This window comes from Magnolia sinica, chromosome 11 (genome assembly GCF_029962835.1).
Source record: "Magnolia sinica isolate HGM2019 chromosome 11, MsV1, whole genome shotgun sequence".
Lineage (NCBI taxonomy): Eukaryota > Viridiplantae > Streptophyta > Magnoliopsida > Magnoliales > Magnoliaceae > Magnolia > Magnolia sinica.
Genome location: NC_080583.1, coordinates 994,010 through 1,018,559, shown reverse-complemented (window position 1 = coordinate 1,018,559; position 24,550 = coordinate 994,010). Strand labels below are relative to the sequence as shown.

The 24,550-nt window shown below is 41.7% G+C and overlaps 1 protein-coding gene across 1 annotated transcript; it reads left to right on the top strand.

Moving 5' to 3' along the window:
- The first annotated feature begins 322 nt into the window (after positions 1-322).
- On the top strand, positions 323-5,181 carry LOC131218517 (indole-3-pyruvate monooxygenase YUCCA6-like). The gene is made up of 4 exons (XM_058213086.1): positions 323-1,932; positions 3,280-3,528; positions 4,642-4,764; positions 4,865-5,181. The coding sequence occupies exons 1-4, from the start codon at positions 1,318-1,320 to the stop codon at positions 5,060-5,062; spliced, it is 1,185 nt and encodes a 394-aa protein (XP_058069069.1). The 5' UTR covers positions 323-1,317; the 3' UTR covers positions 5,063-5,181.
- Positions 5,182-24,550: the final 19,369 nt, after the last annotated feature.

Sequence of the window (24,550 nt, the reverse complement as noted above, 5' to 3'; positions counted from 1 at the left end):
TATACCTCATCATAACTTTCAAACATATTATTTATACGAATTGATTTCAGTAACCAATCGCAAAGTTATAAATAATGGAAACTATAATATGATTATTTTTTCTCCTCTCCTTTCAAACCACCGCCGAATTTCTCAAACATGACCCTCCATAAATTCGTCCATGGCCACTTTATTTTTCTATCATTTTAGGTATATTCACATGCAACAGGTATGTAAAAGTGAGACCGCAGGCGAGTTGATAGGCAACACCATCTGCTAATTAAAATATGGAAACCGACATCACCAGCCGTCTGAATTGCAGCCAACCCCAATCGAAATCGTGGGGGTAATTTGGTCATTTCACCAATATATGAACAGTAACCAACCTGGGGGTGTGAAAGATAATCGGTCACATTAGTCGTAATCTTAGTGTTTGAATTTTCTGTTCGGCATTTCAAATATTCAACTTCGACTGGCTAATCAGAATTCGTTCAAAATCAGATCACCAACAGCAAAGTCATCTTTCTTTTCCTTTAAAAAAAGAATTTTTTTTTCAAGAAAGCGCCAATTCCTAAGAAATTTGTATTTTTTCTCTCTTTTCAAAACGTCGTCTTCACCACCTCAAATTTCAGACTCTCTTTAAACTCGTGGCATTTATATGTGTTTTTCAGCTGGTCTCCATCTCTTTCTCAGAATGGTGTCTGAGAAAACCAACATCCCATCTCTAATATTCCATGATTATTGGTGTATTTCAGCTGAAGATGTTTGATTTCCAGTAGAATTCTGCTTTTCTGCTGTTCTCAATGCTTATCCGGCCTAGTCCTAGAATTCTGATTGAATCAATGAAAACCCAGATAGAATCCTCCCAGATAATGCATTCTATTTGTCTCTGTCGTGGAAAATCTCTAGCCCTTCTGAAGTTTTTCTTCGATAAAGAGAAAACATATCAGTAGTTCTTGAACATTTAGCAGTTTCTCTTTACTACTAAATGGGTTTTCTTCGCTTTATTCATGAATGTTCTCGAAACAGATCCAAAGATTTTTGGCTATTTCTTCTTGGTTGTTGTCCATAAGTTCTATCATATTCTGATGGATCTTTTTCATATGTTCTTGTTTTCCGTCTGTCTATCCTCTCACGGCTGTTTGTGAGTCTTTCAACTACTGCTTCATCTGAAACCCTATTTACTATCTTTTGCCTCTGTTTATCTTACGTGTTACTAATCTTTTGCGAGATCTGTAGAAGAGAGAAAGCATTCCATCAAATTGGAAATTCATCTCCAACGATCATGACCCATCTGTGATTCAGGAAATTGAACTCAATGGGCTGCACTTCACGAGGATGACGTTGAAACCAAAGCGCGTGTTGGTTACGGGACCAATTATCATCGGTGCCGGGCCTTCAGGCCTAGCTACAGCAGCATGCCTGAAAGAAAATGGTGTCCCTTCACTGATTCTTGAGAGAGAAAATTGCATAGGATCGCTGTGGAAGCTGAAAACCTATGACCGTTTAAAGCTCCATCTTCCCAAGAAATTCTGTGAGCTCCCACTAATGCCATTCCCACCTCAATTTCCAACATACCCAACAAAACAGCAGTTCATAAGCTACTTAGAGGCTTATGCCAAACACTTCTCAATCAAGCCGATGTTCGGAGTGGATGTCAAACGGGCCGAGTACGATTCAAGTATTCGATTCTGGCGGATTTTGGCCAACGGATCGGTGTTTGTATGCCGATGGCTGATTGTGGCAACAGGAGAGAATGCGGAGGCTGTGTTGCCAAATATAGATGGGATTTCGGATTTCCATGGCCTGGTATTGCACACGAGTTCGTACAAGAATGGAGAAGATTTCAGAGGAGAGAAGGTTTTAGTTGTGGGATGTGGGAATTCAGGCATGGAGATTTGCTTGGATCTATGTAACAACGGTGCTCTAGCTTCCATAGTGGTTAGAGATAAGGTAGCATGTTCATATCTCTCTCTCTTTTTTTTTCCTTCATCTGCTTTCTTATCTCTTTTCTTCCTACTGGTCTATTTTGAATCTGATTCTTATAGCTCAAAAAGAATCCCGACTTGTCTGTAACTGTAGATTCCTTTTTGTGATGTGGTCTTTTCATTTTTTTTCTCTTTTACAAGAGTAAATTTTTTTTTTCTCTGTTGTTCTTTTGCTATGTTCTTAGGTTGCTTTTCAACTTTCCTTGGATTTCGTTGTTCTACAGTCATAAAAGGTTGCTACCTTGTTTGCTTATGTAGATTCCTTCTATGATGTGGATTTTGCATAATCTTTTCATTCTTAGAGTTGGACTCTTGTTATCACCTTATTTCCCTGTTTAATCTTATATACTCATTTTTAAGTATATGAAGATTTCAATTTGCTTTTGATATGCGTGGGTGAAATTTGTTTTTGATATGTGCGTGAATTTTCTCACCTTGGTTTTTATTCTAATACGGTTCAGATGTGATTCATCAAATATATATGTGTGTGTTTGTGTGTGTGTATTAAAAAAGAAGAAGAAGAAGAAGAGAAAACTAAAAATCTGGACTTGTTTCTTCCTGTTTAAATATTGATGTGGGTTTTTAGGTTGTTGGTTTTTTCTTTGGACGTTGCAGTTTTATCTTGCACGCTTGGGCTGTTTGTATGTACAAGTGAATTGAATTTCTTTGGACGTAGCAATTTTATTGTGTAAGCTTGGGCTGTTCGTATGTACAAGTGAATTGAATTGTGAGCATTGATTGATTTTAATAGATTGTTGGTTTTTCTTTGGAAGTTGCAGTCTTATCTTGTACTCTTGAGCTGTTTGGATGTACTCTTGAGCTGTTTGGATGTACAAGTGAATTGAATTGTGAAGATTAAGATGAATAGAGAGGAAACATCAAAAGCTAATGGTCTTTCCTGGTATATTCATAATGAGGAAATAGCCCCAAACTTCAGTCGCATTCCTTTAAAGTCCAACTTTTAGTTACTGTAGTTGCAATTTGGAACTCAACCCTTAATGTGACTGCTATGGAAACTACAATTTGTTTATTTCTACTATTTTGGACCATTAAATTGCAGTTTTCTTCCTTTTTGTTTTTCTGGAAGGAAATGCATTCATTGGAAATTCCTAATATGTGCGTTATTGAATTTCTTTCCACATCCTTCTTTACATACTCTTCTTACAAATGTGTCCTTTTTCAACCCTCTTTTTTTTTTTTTTTTTTTTTCTAGTTTTGAAGTTAACTTCCATTAGCTGTACATTCCTTCCTACAAAATCCTATTCTAATATGGTTTTCTTCTTTTGTTATCTTCTATTTTATGGTCTTGCAGTTGCATATTTTGCCTAGAGGAATGTTTGGAACATCAACCTTTGGTCTCTCCATGTGGCTGCTCAAATGGCTCCCCATACATCTGGTTGATGCTTTCATCCTCTTCTGCTCATGGTTGATTCTGGGGGACACAGGGCAGTTTGGGCTTAAAAGACCCGAAATCGGACCGCTTCAACTGAAGAACACCACAGGCAAGACCCCAGTTCTCGACGTCGGGACTCTTGCAAAAATCAAGAGCGGCAACATCAAGGTCTAAAACAGACTAACATAACACAAATCTTTCTTCTCCATTAGTTTTATTCGTTTCTAAGTGTCAGTGACCACCAAGGCCAGCGCACCTGAGCCTTCTGAGACAAAATACCTAGGCAACCATGTTATGCTCAGCTGAGATTGCCATCGAACTTGATAACTTGTGGAAATGATACATAGATACTTCAAAAATATCACAGGTCGATATCATAACGGCGTACAATTCTTCAATACCAAGTACAAAGCTGATGTAGAGCGGGTTGCAGACACTTTCATGTCCAAGATGGACCAAAGAAGGACCGATCGGAGGCGGAAGTGATCCGGGCCATCAGAACCTTAAAACAGGCGTATTTCACAAACCAGAATGAGTTATTCAATGTACCATTTGTAATTTTGGGGTAGGAGAAGCTACTTTAGCCACCCAACCTGCTACGCCAGGTTTCCCATGCCAAATTTGCGAGATTCCATCAGATCGACAGTCAAAAATCATTTTTAATTTCGATTTTACTATTTATAGTAAATTTTAGTTGGATTATAACTCTTCATATTTGAGCTTTAGGAGTTTTGTCCAACATGAAAAGTTCTTTGAAAAATTAGGAGAATAACATGGTTAAACCAAATAGGACACTTACTATTTTTGGCCAAAAACTATGAAGTCTAGTAGGAATCATGACCATTAGTAAGTCACAAATTTTAGGGAGTTTGAGTTGGAATTTGATTCTGAAACTTCTTCAAAGGTTTGGTATCACTATTTTATGTGTTGTAAATTCTTTTTTATTATCTATCAATCAAATTTTGAATTTCTAGAATTTATTTTTATTTTCTTATTTTCACTCATGGATTTGAGGTATCTCTTCGAGGAGTCCAGAGAAGCTCCATGCATTCAGAGTAGTTATCCCCTTGAGGAAACAATGATTGACCTCATCACGTCCATCTCCATCCCTGAGTCAAAAGCCATACTCATGTTGTGTCCATGATATTCATGGGTACCATAGCAGCAGTCTCAATGACATGGACAAGTTCACTCAAGCATTTTCCATACATAATGCATACATACATATACATACGTGCATATCCGTGTGTGTGTGTCTGACTCTTGAGTCATTCTCCTCAGGTGGTTCCTAGTATACGGCGATTTACAACAAAAGGGGTGGAATTTTTTGATGGAGGAGCCGCGGAATTTGACGCCGTAGTACTAGCAACTGGTTACAGAAGCAATGTACCCTCATGGCTTAAGGTATGCGTATATGTATGTATGGATTTATGTGATATATTCATATATGTATTTTGTAGATTGTATGTGTATAATGGCTGACATGTAGTTTGGTCCTTACAAGGAGGGAAATTTCTTCAGCAAGAAAGATGGTTTTCCAAAAAAGCCATTCCCCAATGGCTGGAAGGGCGATAACGGACTGTATGCAGTAGGTTTTACGAAGCGAGGATTGCTTGGAGCTTCCATGGATGCCCAGAGAGTTGCAGAAGATATCGCATGCCTTTGGAAGTCAGAGACGAAGCACTTGCGCTTGGAGATGTAGACTACATGAAAGAATGTAATTAACATTTTCTAGATTTGCTAATCGGGTTTCAATGGCGATTTGACCTGTGTATAAATTTTCGTAATAGAAAAATATAGAAAATATATTTCATTAGACCATTGAATTGTAAGGTATGGCATTTTGGAGATACCCCAAATCCAGATTTGGTTGATATTAAGTGGGGGACACCTTATTTCCAAGTTAGATGTTTGGGAAGTGTAGGAAAGTAATCAGTTTTTGGCTTATAAAACTCACTGAGTCAACTCGAAACTAGGCCGAGTCAACTCGGCTAGGTGAGATTTTGAGTCAGTGGGATATTTGCTACTGGGTCTGACTCGACTCTCAAACCCACAAACGCTCATGTAATTTACATTAGTTTTATCTAACGATGTTAAAGATCTATTTTTACTCGTTGTATTAAAATTTATAAATTAATAACTACCGAGTTGCGTCGGGTTGCCATGCGGACCCAGCTGAACATCCATTTGAATTTTTGGTCTTCACCTTCAGGGATGCATTTCCATGTGATTGGCCTCCCTTCACAAAGCCTTACTATTTTGGCCCTATGATATAAGAAATTTTGAATGAATATATATATATATATATATATATATATATATATATATTTTTCGGAATAACATTTTCTTACATATGGAAGCTACTTTTGGTCGTTGATAGAGAGCAATGGTCATGGTTGTTGTTGTGGGGAGAAGTAATTGCCGTGGGGAGAAGTGATTGTTGGAAGGGATTTGAGGTGGAAATGAATGATTTTGGTTGTCATCTAGAAGACAATGAAAGAGATAGAATTTAGATTTTGTAATGTATTGCCTTGGTTGAATAGTTATGTTTACCTCGACCATTAACACATGTCAATTAGGGTTGAGGTTGTCGTATGTTAAAGGTATGTATTTTCATTTGTTAAGGGTCTAAATCATCATGTGCTAAGGGTCGAGGTTGTCATGTGTTAAGGGTCTAGGTTGTCATTTGTTAAGGGTCGATGTTGTCATGTATTAAGGGTCAAGGCTGTTATGTGTTAAGGGTTAGAGTCGTAGTTGTTATGTGTTAAGGGTTTAAGTTGTGCTAAGGGTCGAGGTTGTCAAGGTATAGGTGGTCATGTGTTAATGGTTAGGGTTGTCATACATTAAGGGTTGAGGTTGTTAGAGTCCGGGCTATCATGTGTTAAAGGTTAAAGTTGTAATGTGTTAAGGGTTGAGGTTGTTGAGGTTCAAGGTTGTCATGTGTGAAGGGTTGAGATTGTCTTGTTGTAACGCCCTAAAAATTGGGTGTTGAGCAGAAGCTCAACTCTTGAGTTCCAACGCATCACTTATCCAACATAAATAATGATGATTAAATGTTGTTCGTATTAGTGCATTAAACATGAGTGAGATTGTACCAAATCAACATATCATACTCCAGAGACAGTTAAATTACGCAAACGGAAGACTGTGATAAATATATAGAGCATATAAGTGATTGTAAGTCCCCAGAGTATGAATGTCATCAGGTTAAATAATTACATGTATAATTTCAAAATTTACAAAATGATAAAGTGTAATATCATCTAATCCATATTCCTATAGCCCCAGTAACGCAACTCTAGATCTATATAGACTCTCCAGAGAGTTGTAGATAGGAGAACTCTTCCTCATCATCATAGAAGGCAGGCTCCGTCTCGTAAGCCTCGTCGTCATTTTAAACTACAAAAGAGTCTGGTTGGTGTTTTAAAAAACCGTCCTAGAGTGGGAGTGAGTGATCAACTCAATGGAGCTATAAGGCAAAGGTTAACATGTTATCAATTCGATCAAGTAGTAATGATAAAGCAGTACAACAAGCATTTCTAAGTACTCTGGTTAATGTAAGGATGATATGTATTAATGATGCATGCCCTCGCCTACACTTTCTCTGTGACATCATCTCACAGTCATGCATGCAACACTCCCGCTGGGCTCAACTTCAACGCCAAAGGCACATGCAATGTGGTGCATGTGCGTAATTAGTCAAGTTCTTAATTAGACTTATTCATACAACAAGTTCGGGAAGCTAAGGTACCTTCCTTTATATCATTGACCCAAACAATGATCCATCTAGGGTCCTCAATCCTAGTTAATCACATATGATAGGCAAATTCGCAAGTTCACATTGTAGGTCGCTACGGGAGGCTTGTCACCTCAGCGTAGACTTAATTCATACTCGAGGTCACTACGAGAGGCTCGTCACCTGATCATAAGCCTATTTTATACTCGAGGTCATTATGCGAAAAACTCGTCACCTTAGCATAGGCTGACAGCTCGAATACAGTGTCCCATACCACCATATTCGGCTCACGAGTTTGGTTTGCTCACTGGTCACTACGGGGAGACTCGTCACCCCAGCATAGGCCGACAGCTCGACCACGGTGTCCCATACTACCATGCCCGGCTCATGAGTCTTGGCAGATCATGATACCAAGGTTAAACAGGCTTTTCACTGGTAAGTTGGTACCTTAGATTCAAACAGTAGCGTCCATACATGGTGAACATACATTAGGCCAATCGGGTTACTGGACAAGCTCGACTGGTACGAGCGTATGTTGAATTAATCGACATGTAGCGCGTAAGCACTCTGCGTGGCCTAACCACTGTCGACAAACAACGTATGACTCAGATTCATCGAACGTGTCTTGTGTGGCGAAATGACCTCGGCCACTAATTCAGGAATCATTACTGTAACAACCTGAAAATCGGGGGTCGAGTAGGAGCCCAACTCCTGAGTTCCAATACATCACTTATGAAATATAGATAATGATGATTAAATGTTGTCCATATTAGTGCATTAAACATGAGTGGGATTATATCAAATCAACATATCATACTCCCTAGACAGTTAAATTACGCAAGCGGAAGACTGTGATAAGTACATATAAGCATATAAGTGATTGTAAGTCCCTAGAGTATGAACGTCACCAGGTCAAATAGTTACATGTACTATACCAAAATTTACAAAATGATCAAGTGTAATGTCATCTAGCCCATATCCCTGTAGCCCCGATGGCAAAACTCCAGGTCTATATAGACCCGCCCGAGAGTTGCTTATAGGAGAACTCCTCATCATCATAAAAGTCAGGCTCCGCTTCGTTAGCATCGCCATCATCTGTAACTACAACAGAGTCTGGTTGGTGTTTTAAAACACCGTTCCAGAGTGGGAGTGAGTGAACAACTCAGTGGAGCTATAAGGCAAAGGTTAACATGTTATCAATTCAGTCAAGCAGTAATGATAAAGCAATACAACAAGCATTCCTAGGTACTCTGGTTCATACAAAGATGATATATGTTAATGATGCATGCCCTCCCCTACACTCCCTCTGCGACAGCATCTCACGATCGCGGCATGTATCCCTTTCACTGTGCTCAACTCCTATGCTAAAGGCACATGCAATGCGATGCATGATCGTGTTAGCCTTGTCCTTTATTAGACCCATTCATACGGTAGGTTTGGAAAGCTAAGGTACCTCCCTTTATATCATTTACCCAAACGATGATCCATCTAGGGTCGTCAATTCTAGTTAATCACATACGATAGACAAGTTATAAGACAACGTCACCCCTGATTTAAAAGCAGTGGACAAGCAAGTTCGGGTCACTATGAAGAGGCTCGTCACCTTAGCGTAGGCCTTAGTTTGTACTCGAGGTCACTACGGGAAAGGCTCGTCACCTTAACGTAGGCCGATAGCTCGAATACAGTGTCTCATACCAGCATATTCGGCTCACGAGTTTGGTTTGCTCACTGGACACTACAGGGAGGCTTGTCGCTCCAGCGTAGGCCAAACAGCTCGACCACGGTGTCCCATACGACCATGCCCGGCTCATGAGTCTTGACGGATCGTGGTACCAAGGTTAAACGGACTTTTCATTGGTAAGTTAGTACCTTAGATTCAAGCAGTATCGTTCATACATGGTGAACATACATTAGGCCAATCAGATTACTTGACAAGCTCGACTGGTACGAGCGAATGTTGAATTAATCAATATGGAGTGCATATGCACTCCTCGTGGCCTAACCACTGTTGATAATCACTGTACGACTCGGATTCATTAAACGTATCCATCATGGCTAAACAGTTCGGCTGCCGATCGTAAATTGTTACCGATTGCCTGGACTACATCGTAGCCTTAATCACACTCCAAACAATAGCATTCACATGTGATAGTCAAAGACAGCATGTAACAACCAATCTAAATATAAATCTCATTTGAGCATTTCAACAAACATATAGTGCACATGTTATTATACATAAGCATTTCATCCATAAATCACATAATAGTAAGATAGGTTACATAAAGGAAACTGTAACTATAGATAAGGGAATTGAAAATCCTATCTCAACACCCTTATTAAACACATTTCAACAAGCATTCTCTCATTCAGGCATTTTATCAAACACTCAGACTATACATATCACATACATGTAATAATTTAGTTAAAACACATATTATAACAAATCCTTCCACATAGGAGTTGCCACACGTACAACAATCATGTATGCCCAAACAATAATCATGGCAAGCACAAATCATAATTCCATACTCATACAAACATTTCAACAAACACATGGAATGCATTAAAATCAACATAGTTCATATATATATGTAATATATGTAAAACATTGCATCTAAGCATATGTGATAGCAATCAAGTTAGTCATAAATCATTTCTGACATTGAAAGCCTTGAAAATTATAACCTAAACATTTATAGTCCGCACCTTCTACCGGTAAACTCATATCAAACTCAGTTCGAATACTAAGTCTTGACCTACAACACAATGACAACCTATAACATGAAATAGGTTAGCTATTTCACCATTTACTCTATCTGCATACCTAAAAAAGGTTAGGGCTAGGATTTCTTACCCAACAACGGAATCAGAATCGCTGGTGTAGCGACACGGGATAGGCGATTCAGCATGTAGAGTGGTGGGAATGAATCCCAGCGACTCTCTCTCACTTTCTCTCACTTCTCCTTACTCTTTCCTTCTCTTCTCTCTCTTAGGGTTTAGGGAATTTGTATGGAATGAGAAAAGGGTGGGTTAAGGCCCTTATATAGGCCCATAACTGATGTAAATGGCCCCAGGGCCATGGTATACTTAGGTTATAGCCAAAGAGTGGCTGTTTCCGTCCAACGGGGCTCATTTGGAGGCCCATTTTCTGTGTACGGTCCAGAAGAAGTCTCTTGACAATGGATCTATGTCAGGTTAAAGTTTCGGTCCGATCAGGTTTGTAGATCGACTGCGGAGGACCAATTTTAGTTCAACAGTCGTCGTCACTCGATCAAGGTCACAAGTACACTGACATGTGTTATAAATTTTCCCTGATCCGAGGGTGTAGTTGGATCAGAATCTGATGGTTTGAAATCTTAAATTATGGCCTGCAAGCGAATGACCCAATTCACTTAAGTTTGAGTTCATTTTTTTAAAGATATTTGCGTTTCTCACACACTTCGCTCCGGGCTCAACTTGTGCATTTCGGGATACTATTTGGACTTGATTTTCGAGATCGTTGTCAAGCCTAGTAAGGTGGTCATAACCGTATAGTTTTGCATCACTCGGACTTTCGATGCGTGGTTCAGGTTTGGTACAGAGTTTCGTGATGCTCCCGAGAGCGACTGAGTTTTGAGATTGATCTTAGGTTTTTAGGTAATTTAGCGTTAGCGATTCTACTGGTTTTGGGTTTTACAGTTCGTATTGAAAGTGATTCGAGCTAATTCGTCGACTAACTTAGTTTAATACTTAATTAATTTTTGTCTAATTTCTAAAGGATTCGGTCCTTAGTGATTTCTGCCTGAGGTGGTACTCGGGTCTTTGTACGGATTTTTCTGAGACGTTACAATTACCGATTGCTTAGACTACGTAGTAGTCCTAATCACATTCAAACACAGTAGGCATTCATGTGTGATAGTCAAAACAGCATGTGATAATCAATTTAAATATAAACTCATTTGGGCATTTTAACAAATACATAGTACACATGTTATCATACACGGACATTCACTCATAAAGCACGTAGTAGTAAGATAGGTTACATGAAGGAAACTGTAGCTATAGATAAGGTGGTTGAGAATCCTATCTTAACACCCTTATTAAATACATTTCAACAAGCATTTTCTCATTTAAGCATTTTATCAAATACCTAGACTACACATATCAACATACATGTAATAAATTAGTTATAACATATATAGCAAATCCTTTCGCAAGAGAGTTGTCACACATACAAAAATCATGTATTCTTAAACAACAATCGTGGCAAGCACAAATCATAATTTCATATTCATACAAACATTTCAACAAACACATAGAATGCATTAATTTCAACATAGTTCATATATATATAATACATGGAAAACATCACATCTAAGCATATGTGATAGCAATCAAGTCACTCATAAATAATTACTGACATTGAAAGCCTTAAAAACCATAACCTAAACGTTTATAGTTCGCACCTTCCGTCGGTAAACTCGTATCGAACTCAGTTCGAACACTATGCTTTCGTCCGCAGCACAATGGCTGCCTGAATCATGAAATAGGTTAGCTATTTCATCGATTCATCTACTTGGATACCTAAAACAGATTAGGGTTAGGGTTTCTTACCTAAAAATGGAATCGAAATCGCTGGTATAGCGATACAGGCAGGATGATTTGGCACGTGGAGTGGTGGGATCGAATCCCAGCAACTATCTCCCACTCTTTCTCTCTCTTCTCCCCACACTTTCCTTCTCCTTTTCTCTCTTCTCTCTCTTCAGGTTTGTAAATTCGTATGGAATGAGAGAGGGGTGGGTTAAGGCCCTTATATAGGCTTCGAACTGATGCCAATGGCCCCAGGGCCATGGTATACTTAGGTTATAGCCAAAAGTTGTCTGTTTCGGTCTAACGGGGCTCATCTGGAGGTCCATACCTTGCATACGGTCTAGAGAAAGTTCCCTGACAATAGATCTATGTCAGGTTAAGTTTTCAGTCTGATCGGATTTACGGATCGACCATGGAGGACCAGTTTCAGTTCAATGGTCATCGTTATTCGATCAGGGCCACAAGTACACTGACATGTGTAGGAAAATTTTCTTGATCCAATGGTGTAGTTGGTTCAGAATATGATGGTCTGAAACCTTATATTTGGCCTACAAGCGAACGACCCAATTCACTTAAGTTTGAGTTCATTTTCTAAGATATTCGCGTTTCTCACATACTTCGCTCCAGGCTTAAGTTGTACATTTTTGGATATTATTTGGACTTGATTCTTGAGATAGTTGTCAAGCCCAGTAAGGCGGTCACAATCGTATAATTTCGCAGTAATCGAACTTTCGATGCGCGGTCCAGGTCCGATACGGAGTTTCAAGATGCTCCTGAGAGCAACTGGGTTTTGAGATTGATCTTAGGTTTTTAGGCAATGTAGAGTTAGCGATTCTGTTAGTTTTGGGTCTTGCAGTTCGTATAGAAAGTGATTCGAGCTAATTCGCCGAGTAATTCAGTTTAGTACTTAATTAATTTTTATCTAATTTCTAAAGAATTTGATCCTTAATGATTTTTGCCTAAGGTGGTACTCGAGTCTTTTCACGAATTTTTTCGAGGCATTACAATCTACCCCCCTTAAAGAAAAATTTCGTCCTCGAAATTAGTACCTTTTCGTACTCCTCGAGAATTTAAGGGTAGTTTTTGCGGACATCGGCATCTGTTTCCCAGGTAGCCTCTTCCTCAGTGTGATGTGTCCACAGTACCTTCATAAGCGGGATAACCTTACTGGTAGCACCTGTTCCTTTCTGACTAGGATACGCGTTGGTTGCAGTACATAATAGCATTCTCACTCAACTATACCTGCTCCCATCTGATAATGTGGGAAGGGTCAGGAACGTATTTCTTCAGCATCGATACATGAAATATGTTGTGCACACCTGCGAGTGGTGTGAGCAAAGTAAGGCGGTACACTACCACACCCACTCGATTTAATATCTGGAACGGGCCTATGAATCTCAGCGTGAGCTTCCCTTTTCTTTTCAAATTGGAGGACTCCCTTCATTAGAAAAATCTTCAGGAATACGTGATCCCCAACCTCAAACTCTAGGGGTCACCATTTCGTATCGGCGTAACTCTTCTGTCTGCTTTGTGCTGCCAGGAGTCGACGCCTGATAATGTCGATCTTCTCTGAGGTCGCCTGTACTAACTCTGAGCCAATCAAACTCTTCTCGCCAACCTCTGCCCAGCAATGCGGTGCTCTACATGGACACTCATATAACGCTTCGTAGGGGGCCATGCCAATAGTTGCCTGAAAGCTGTTGTTATAAGCGAACTCAGCATAGGGAAGACAGTCATCCCAACTGTCCTTGAAATCAAGCACATAAGCTCGCAGCATATCTTTCAACACCTGATTCACCCATTCTGTCTGCCCATCCATCTGTGGGTGGAACGCGATACTAAACTTCAGTTTCACACCCATTGCTTCCTAGATACGAGTCCAGAAGATAGATGTGAATCACGCGTCTCGATCTGACATGATCTCCATAGGCACTCCATGCAGACGTATTATCTCCTTAATGTACAACTTGGCTAACTCGTCTACCGAGTTTGAGACTCCAATCGAGAGAAAATGAGCCGATTTTGTCAACCGGTCCACGATCACCCAAATGGAGTCATGCCCCTTCCTTGTCTTTGGTAACCCTGAGATGAAATCCCATTTCCATTCTGCTATGGGTATGGGCTGAAGTAGTCCAGGAGGTTGGCGGTGTTCGGCCTTGACCTAGTGGCACGTGAGACAACGAGATACATAGTCTATAATGTGGGCCTTCGTGTTATCCCACCAGTACGAGCGCTTCATGTCTCGACACATCTTCGTACTACCAGGATGCATCGCTATCTTCGAATTGTGAGCAGCTTCGAGAACTTCCCTTCTCAAGTTATGAAGATTTGGGACTCATAGGTGGCCATGATAACGTAAACCCTCATCCGTACCAACTCTCTATTCCGAGTCTTCACTTTCGCTCACCTGCTCTCTCATCTTTGCTAATAGTTCATCGTCTTTCTAAGCCATAATAATCCTGTCATCAATGAGTGGCTGGACACGAATATGTGAGATGCTCTCAAACGGCTCGTCTACCATAAGCTTCTGCTCGAAGTCTCGCACAAACTCGACCATATTTCATTCCTGTATCATTAGCGGAGCTACAAATGCTATCGTCATCTTGTGGCTCAATCCGTCTGCCACAAGGTTGGCCTTAGTAGGATGGTAGGAGACCTCGAACTTGAAGTCCTTAAAGGTTTCCATCCATCGTCGCTGCCTTATATTCAGGTCCCTCTGCGTAAATATGTAGCTGTGGCTCTTGTGGTCGTAAAAGAGCTCGAACTCCTCTCCATAGAGGTAATGTCTCCAGAGCTTCAATGCTAAGATGACGGCCGCTAACTTCAGGTCGTGTGTAGGGTAGTTTTCCTTGTGTTTCCTCAACTGTCGCGATGCATAGGCAATAACCCTATCCTTTTGTGTCAGAACACAACCCAAACCAACACGAGACACGTCGGTGTATATCGTATATTTGACCTCATGCTCTAGCAATACTAGCACGGGTGCAGATGTCAGCTTGTCCTTCAATTCCTGAAAAGCTGCTTCTGCCTTCTCATTCTAGGCAAACTTAAGGTCCTTCCGAGTCAGCTAAGACAATAGTTTGGATATCTTGGAAAAGTCCCTAATGAATCGACGGTAGTATCCTATCAGGCCAAGAAAACTCCTCACTTTAGTAACTGAACCGGGCTACTCTCAGTCCTGAACTGTGGTCACCTTAACAAGGTCCACAACTATGCCTTCCTTAGACACCACGTTCTAAGAACTTCACTTTTTCTTTCCAAAAGTCACACTTCTTGTACTAGGCAAACAACTGATTTTTCCTAAGTGTATCGAAGACTGCTCACAGGTGCTCCTCATGATCTACCTAACTCTTAGAGTATATTAGGATGTCATCTATAAATACAATAACGAAGCAGAACAGATACGGCTGAAACACTTGGTTTATCAGGTCCATGAACACGGAGGGTGCGTTGAGTCTAAACGACATCACCAAGAACTCGTAGTGCCCAAAACTGGTTCTGAACACTGTTGTCTGCACATCCCCATCCCTGACGGGCAACTGGTGATACCCTGACTGTAAGTCAATCTTCGAGAAATACTGTACCCCCTTCAACTGGTCGAATAGATCATCTATCCTAGGCAAAGGATACTTGTTCTTCACTGTCACTTAGTTCAACCTGCGATAATCAATACATAGTCGCAACGAACCATCTTTCTTCTTCACAAACAACACAGGTGCTTCCCAAGGAGATACACTTAGTCATATGAAGCCTGTATCTAACAGATCATCGATATGTCTCCACAGTTCCTCCATTTCACATGGAGGCATGCAATAAGTCGGTAGTGAAATGGGTGTCACACCAGGCACTAGATCAATGGTAAAATTGATCTCCCACTGAGGAGGTAACCCAGGTATCGTCCTGAACACGTCCGTGAAATTCTGAACTACAGGCATGCTCCCAAGTGCAGGACCATCAACGTTCTCTAGCAAGGTGGCATAACAACTAACATGGCAGGGCCAACTGATCTGAACTGGAAAAGTAAAGGTCATGCCCTCTGGTGCACAGGCTGTCACCACTCTGGTATCATAATCGATCTCTGCCTTTATCTCGATGAGCCAATCTAACCGAGGATGACGTCGTAATGATATAACGGGGCAATGATTAGTTCAACAAGCACTGTTTTGCTCCCTAAGTTTATCGAGTAATCCTTACAAAGCTTGGTAATGTCTGAAAAGGTCCTCGTGGCGGTAAGGATCCTCACCCCTTTCGTAGGAGCTGTTTCCAACACTAGTCACTTGACTACTGCGCATGAAATTATCGAAATAGTGGACCCGGTGTCCACTAATAGAAAGACTGGTATACCTTGGATGTGTGCAGTGACTTCGAAAGCCAAAGGTGTTGCAGTCCCTGTATCAGATGCATCAGTTGCAAGTGAGTGCACACGAGCCTGCTGAGAACGATTTGGTTGCGGTACCATAGGCCGTTGAGGTGGGTTAAATCGAGGTATAGGTGGTCGGTAAGATGGCTTTGCAGGTAGTACCAATCGTAGAGGTGGAGCTGAGATAGCTGGTGGCATTTGACGGTTAATCTTTTGAGAGGGCATGAAGCCATTGTCCCTCATCCTGATGAAGCAATAAGTGTCAGCATATGTAACGTCTCAGAAAAATTTATACAAGGACACGAGTACCACCTCAGACAGAAATTACCCAGGACCAAAATCTTTAGAAAATTAGGTTAATGTTAGCAAGTGCTAAACTAGAGTACTTGTGAAATTAGCACTAATCACTTTAAATATGATCTGCAAGACCCAAAACGTGCAGAATCATTAACGCTATATTACCCTAAAATTTAGAATCCGTCCTTAAACCCTGTTGTTCTCGGGAGCACACCAAAACTCCGTATCGGACCTGGACCGCATGTCGAAAGTCCAATTACCCCAAAACTATATGAATATGACTGCATTACTGGACTTGACAACTCCCTCGAAAATCAGGTCTTGATTGTGTCTAGAAATGCACAACTTGAGCTTGGAGCAAAGTGTGTGAGAAACATGAAAATATTTAGAAATAAAATCTGAATTTAAGTAATCTGAGTCGTGTTACTTGCAGGCCAAATATAAGGATTCAAACTATAAGAATCTGACCCAAATACACTCTCGGATCAGGAGAAATGTCCCACACATGTTGATGTACTTGTGGACCTGATCGAGTGACCGTGACCGTTAAACTAAAACTGGTCTGCCACGGCTGATCTAAAAATTCGATCGGAACGAAAACTCAGTCTGACCTAGATCCATGGTCAGGGAGCTTAAGTCCGACCACACATGAAAAAGGGGCTACCAGAAGTGCTTCGTTGGATCGGAACAGTCCGTATTTGGATATAACCTAAGTATACCTTGGCCCTGGGACCATTTCCATCAAACCTGGGCCTATATAAGGACCTTAAACCCTCTCTCTCTCACCCCATACGAATTTGAGAAAACCCTAGGAGAGAGAGAAGAGAAAAGAGAAAGGAAAAGAGTGGAAGTGAGAGAGTGAGTTGAAAGTTCTTCCTAGGATTCGATCCCGTTACTCCACGCACTTAGTCACCCCCTCTATATCATAAATCTGGCGTTTTCGACAACGTACTTGGGTAAGAAAACCTAACCCTAATCTATTTTAAGGTTTCAGATAGTGTAAGTTATGAAATAGCTAACCTAATTTATGCTATAGGTTGCCAATCTGCCGTAGATAAAGACTTAGCTTTAAAACTGAGTTCGTTACGAGTCTACCGGCGAAAGGTGCGGACTATAAACGTATATGTTATGGTTTTCAAGGCTTTAATGTTGGTTAATGGTTTATTACTGATGTGGGTGCAATTTCACATGCCAAATGCAATGATTATATCGCGTTTCTGATATAGAAGAACTATATTGAGTTTAGTGTATTCCATGTATATGTAGAAAGTATTGTATATGTATGAAATTTAAACGTGTGTTTGCCATGATTAATTGTCATGTGGTTATGCTAGTTGTATGTGTAACAACTCCCCGATGAAAGGATTTGGCCCAAGATGTGTTACGGCCAACATACGTCATGTATGTTGAAGTGTGTAGACTAAGTGTTTATCGAAATGTCTGAGTAAACATGGAATCATGATTAATACCTGTTATGGTAGATGTTTGTTAATACATGATTATTGTATGTGTCGCAACTCCTATGTGAAGGGATTTGCTATAATATGAGTTTTAAGTAAATAAATCTATGTATATTGGAATATGTACTCTAAGTGTTTATAGAAATGTCTGAATGATCAGGCATGTGGTATTTGTACTTTACATGAGTGTTGAGATAAGATTCTCAACTACCTTAACGATGTGTATGATTTTCTCCATGTAATTTGTATTCTGTCTGCTTTACTTAGACACTGGATATGTGTGAATTCATGTTGTAGTTGAAATCCATCAAATGCTCACATGCTTGTATGATTGGAATTGTTGATCCCTTACTGTTTTGATTAGCTTGTATGATTATCTGTTATAATTGAATGTGTTTAGGACCACGGAATAGTCCAGGCAATTGGTAACAGGCAGTGAATATGTGGCTGAGGTTGTCTCGCCACATAGGACGTGTTCGATGAACCCGAGTCATACCTTAGTTGTCGGTAGTGGTTAGGTCACAAGAGTGCTTACGCACTTCATGTCGGTCAATTCAACGTGCGCTCGTACTAGTTGAGCTCGTCAAGTAACCCGATTGACCCGATATATGTTCACCATATATAGACGCTACTGCTTGAATCTAAGGTACCAAACTCACTAGTGAAAACCCTCTAAAACCTTGGTACCTCGATTTGGTAAGACTCATGAGACGGATATGGTGGTATGGGACACCGTGGTCGAGCTGTCGGCCTACGTTGGGGTGACGAGCCTCCTTGTAGTGACCAGTGAGCAATCCAGACTCGTGAGCCGAATACGGTGGTATGAGACACTGTATTCGAGCTTTCGGCCTACACTGATAAGGTGACGAACCCTTTGTAGTGATCTCGAGAGTACGCTAAAACTGCGTAGAGGCAACGAGCCCTTACGTAGTAACAAGAGTACACTAGGCCTACACTGATAAGGTGACGAGCCCTTTGCAGCGACCTAGAACCACAACATCGTATGAGAATTGCTAGGATTGACGACCTTAGAATGAATCATTGTTTGTGAATTGATATAAGGGAGGTACCTTAGCTTCCCAATCCTGCTGTATAAAAAGGACTAATAAGAACTTGGTAATCACTCCCATGCACCACATTGCATGTGCCGTTTGGCGATGTGTAAAGAGCACGAGGAGGTGACTGACATGCGTGACCGTTAGATGAAGATCGCTGAGGGAGTGCAGGTGAAAGCATGTATCATTTATTCATACCATCCTGCATTAATCAGAGTATCTAGGGATGTTCGATAGTATTGCTTTATCATTACTGCTTGACTGAATTGATAACATGTTAACTTTGCTTTATTGTTCCACTGAGTTGATCACTCACTCTCATGTTATGGGACGATGTTTTAAACACCAACCAAACCCTGTTGTAGGTTTAGACGATGGTGTTCACTCCCCAAGTATAGGGTTGTGATGTAGTAATAAACTCGGTAAGACCGAGGTCGAATCCACAGGGACTGAAACTTGTACGTTTCCTGAAACTAGGTAGAAATAGAACTAGCCTAAGATGTAAGCAAAATCAAATGTAAATTTAAGGAATAATTGTGGAATAATTATCTAAAACTTTAAGGAATTCAAAGGAAGGAAACTAGGGATTCAGAGGATCCACTTGTAGGGATCAGGGAGATCTTATGCCTGCATTAAGATTTATGGAAATCAAACTGAACCTACTTGATCTGGTTTTCAAGAGATGAAAGGTATATGAATTAGAATGGATTCCATCATCTAACCATGCCCAGGAGACAAAGCAAATAACATGATTAAACTAATTACCAACCAATCAAAAGTACATGAAAGTTAGGAAGGGTACTATCATCCAACCATGCCCAGGAGACGATGGTGAACAACGGGCCTCCTGACGTCATAAACATCAAAAGAGAAAAATAGATATTCAAAGCCATTGCAAACCCCATTGTAATTTCAGTCACAACAGACCATTAAAGACTGAGAAAATATTCTTTTAATAATCAACTTAAAACCAAGTTCAGTTCATAAATTTAAATGAAAAGCAGGAAATAGTGCCTCCCATCTCGCTACAGGCTTCACCTCTTAGCCCTAGCTAAGAGGTTTAGCCGACCATGATTAGTCTAAACCCAAAACAAATAGAAAGAAAAAGAAAACGAAAAAGAGAAGAAGAGAAGAAGGAAGAACTTATTGTCTTTTCAGCCTCCACGTTCCAGCTTCTCTCCCTGACGTGCAACAGCAACCCATAACCGAGCTTCAGCTCTCCCTTCCACGTCCAGCAGCCACGTGTCAGCAGCCGCGTCTCTACTCCCTTTCTCTCCCCGTTTCTCCTCCTTCAATCCTCACGTTCAGCCCTTTTCCCAACCAAAGACGAGATCCCTCCTCTCTTTTTCCATTTTTACTTATATAGAACTGTCGTTCGGGGCCGATTTCCGCACTCCCTGCGGAGAGTATACGCAGCCAGAAGACGATTCCCAGCCGGAAACTTGCTGTCGAACTCCACCCCCGTTTTCGCGCTCTGATCAGACCGATTGGAATATCTAAATCGTTCAGTCTTCTTGAACCTGGTCGGCCACACCTGGAGCTTCATTTGGACGGTTCAGATGGACGGACCGATTCTGTCCATGCCTGCAAAGTGGCCCACGGCAGCCGGGCTTTTCGCTGTGCGAAAACAGAGCCTGCGGACGATCGCCGCTGGACTCTTGGTGGGGCCCATTATTGACATTTACAGAAGAATCCATGTCGTCCATTAGATGCGTGACGAAATTTCAGTCAGGAAGGACTGGTTTTTGTCGAGTGTTGGTATGGTCCACTGATGTTTCTCTTCCACCGTCTATCGTCCGTTTTAACGCTCGAAAAACTGATCTCTGGTGTCGGTTGACATTCATCACCTAGGCCTGAGTGATAGGGGGCACGTGCGTCTTATAGACGGTCCGGATCTGCCCTTTGATGCGTGGTGGGGCCCACAAAGATTCGTCCGCACGTCCATATGCAGACGCTGGACGAAAGAATCACAGCATGAGGAAGAGTCTCGGTCAGAGACAAATTGATTTTTGATTTTAATGCCGTGCACGGCTAGTGCACTTATGCACCATGCATATCTGTCTTATATGGGATCCACATATGATGTTCGCGAAAAATCTGCACCGTCCATCTTCTGAATCATCAAAATTAAGACGTTGAGACCGAAGATGAGGCGTATCCAGAGCTCAGGTGGGCCCAAAATCGATGGTTTATGGCTGCTCTGAGCGTTGGGCCACTTCCACAGTGATCCAGGAGCTGAAATTTTATGTGTACGGTTTATTTATGGTCCTCAAGCCACGTGTGAATTTTCGAACTGATCAGATGGTGGGAACCCTATGATCTTGCATTCTGGACACTTTTCAGGCCCCTTGAGCTTCAGTTTCTCAATTTTCACGGACCCCTGGTGTATAATTCCGTCGGTTTTGGTCTCCTAGAGTTCGTTCCTTGCCTTGGTGCTTCTGGAGCGTCAAATTCATGCATTTACCACCATTTTTCAGTCCAGGCTCTTAAACACACCCTGCATTACAAACACGATTAAATCAGCCATTAAACGGTATTATGTTTGTAGATCTAGGTAACAACTGGGTCTGATATGCAATATTTGACCCTCAACAGATGCACAGCCTACGAGGCGGAGCTGGACTTCGAGGATGATGAGGAGGCATTCTCATATATACACTATTCAGGCGGGTTTAAATAGACCGCTCTAATCGGTGGGGCTTCACGGTTATACTTGTAGTAGACTATTACATTTTAGCATTTTGTATTTTGAAACCAAACATGTAATTATTAATAGGGCAATGCACACATACTTTGGGGACTTATACTGATTTGTAAACTTATATATATATATATATATATATATATATATATATATATATATATATATATATATATATATATATATATATTGGTTTCGCCAGCAACATATGAATGACTGTCCCTGGATTATGTTTTTCTGATTTGGCTTAATCTTTTTCATATTTTATGCACTAATACAGATAATATTTAATCATCATTAAATACGTTGCATAAGTGATGCGTTGGAACTCGAGAGTTGGACTTTTACTCGACTCCCAATTTTTAGGGCATTACAAGTTGGTATCAGAGCATGATTTGGATTAAACCGGACCTGGGTTATGGTCACACGACGTGCGCTGACACATTTAGACCTAGGTGGGTGCGAGACAAATGTAGAGACAAGCCTAGGATTTCCAGTTTCATCGATTGGCGAAAGTTACCGAAAATGATCACCAAGATCGGGTTCATACACGTCCGTGATCGCTTGAGGTGACCTCGGACCATTTCTAGACCGTCAAGCGACGGGTTTCGACCATAATTTACCCAATCCCAGCTGTCAACACTTGAGAAAATATGCGATTACATCAGAAATTACTCGAAATACCGGAAACAACTCAAAGTGAAGTCGGGGGCCAAATGAAACACTTTCAGGGGGACCCAGGGTGGGCCTCACATATTTTTATAGTCCATGGGACAGGAGGACCTCACCCAAAGGGCGAGCCCTCGCTAGACTGTCCAGAGATTAGCGAGGGCCTCGCCGGTTCCGCGAAGCCTCGCCGGCTGGCGGGCCTGGCCGAGCGAGTCGGCTCGGGCCGACGCCCCTAGGCCGCTGTGTGGCCCACTGATGCATGTTAGGTCAATTTAAAACCCTCCAAATATACCTCCCCTTCATAATCTACCCCTCCAAGCTTCCCTTTTTCTTCAAAACTCTTTGGTTCTCTCTCAAATCTCTCCTTCATTCACCCATTCCATCATTTTTCTTTAACACCTATACCCTCCCACCATTTTTCATCAAAACCGTCTCCTATCTCTCTCTTTTCCTTTGATTTGAGAGCACAAATCCCTCATTTGTGTCCCACATACCTTCAAGTTCAACAACCCCTCCTTTTTCCACCATCTTCTCTTTTCCATGGCCTTGTTCGAGCTTGTGACAGCCATTTTCTCGATTTTCACACTTCTCTCTCATGGGGAAGAATAAGACTCCTACGGATGAGGCCGGGCCTAGTCGCCCTACTTGTTCACTAAGGCCTAGAGGTGCCGCTACTAGTGCTAATATTGATCGAGAGATAAGGACCAAGCGGGAGCTTGATCCCCAAGTTCCCCTCGAAAGGATTCTCCTGACGGATATGTCTCATGGGAGATTTCAGGGTCGCAGAGTCCTCTTTGAAGCTCATGTGGATGAGAGGCTCTTTTGGCAGTACCTGGTGATGGACCGCCTGGTTGAGGCCGGGTGGGGTCCTGTGTTCGAGGGCGAGTACCGCGCAAATGTGGGCACAGTCCGAGCCTTCTACGTCCACATTCGAGAGCCTACGTTGAGGCCCTGCAGTTCAAGATCCCCGTTGGTAGAGATCGGGAGGCCACGATTGATGCTGGGTTGATAGCTTGACTTATGAAGATGCTGCTTGGCGAAGTGCATGCAAGCAAGAAGAATTTGAAGAGTGTACGTGAAAGGGATCGCTGCACGCGATTCCTTTGTGGACAACTGGCTCGCTAGAATCCGAACAATAGTCTCCTAGCGACCAATATGACGGATGACTTTCGCCTGCTCCACCACATCTTCACGTATAATGTGTACCCTAAGTGGAGTAACCGCAACGAGTGCACCCGTCTGATGGTGGATTTCCTATACCAAGTGGGGCAGGGAGAGAAGTTGTGCGTGCCTACGCACGTTTTGCGACAGATAGTTCTTACTATGCGCTCCACTAGAGCGTCTGATTTCCTTCCATTTGGCCAACTCATATGCAAGATTTCACGTGAGTTTGGCTATAGACTTAGGGCGAAAGTGCCGGTGCCGACCCATTACATCAACGAGGCTACTCTCAACCAGATGAAAATTGGGCCACAACAATGACAAGTCCACCTCGATGAGAGTAAGGACGAGACGACTAGTGCAGAGTATGATAGCGAGGAGGAAAGCAGAGAGGAGATGAAAGAAGAACAGGAGGAAGAAGTGGAGGCTCAGGACACGGATGAGAGCTTCCCTCTTACGGCAACGGAGCATGACCCTAATTGGGCTACTAGGGAAGCCCGTCTTGTTCGACTTGAGGAGGGCCAGGCTGCCTTGCGACAGGAGATCATTGATACTCGGGCCCTTGTGAAGCACAAGTTCAAGAAGGTGACCCTCACCTTTAAAGCTATCCTGTGTTGCCTGCAGGATAAGGGCGCCCCTCCTCTGTCGCCAGACTCAGATGTCTAGTGATCCATGTCGTTACCAAGTAGTTTGCTTTGTTGCTGTCTTACAATGTCTGTGTTTCAATGTTTAAGGGCTTAGTAGTATCGTAAGTAAATGGTGTGTTTGTGTTTGTTGGTTGTCTTAATGTTGGCAGCTTTACTTGTAATAGCTCATGTATGTTTCCTGTCATGATTCATGTTATAACATATCTCATGTAATTGTGACAATTTTGGTAAATGAAGAGTATGAAGTTTCTTTAAGCTATGTGTAAATGCTATGTAGTTGAGGTTGTGGGTATGCTGAATCTGACCTGGGTTGTGCCCTATGTTGTATATAGGGAATGCCACCTAAGACCACAAGGAGTACGGCACATCTCACGCTTGGGGATTCGTTTGACGAAAAACCTCCCCTAGGCGATAGCCATACAGACCCCAGTTCGGGCCCGTCTCTCATTGACACCATGTCGGACTCTCAGTCGGCCACTGGCCCCACTAATGGGCCTACACCTGTTGTGCTACCGGTTCCAGAGCAGAACCGTGC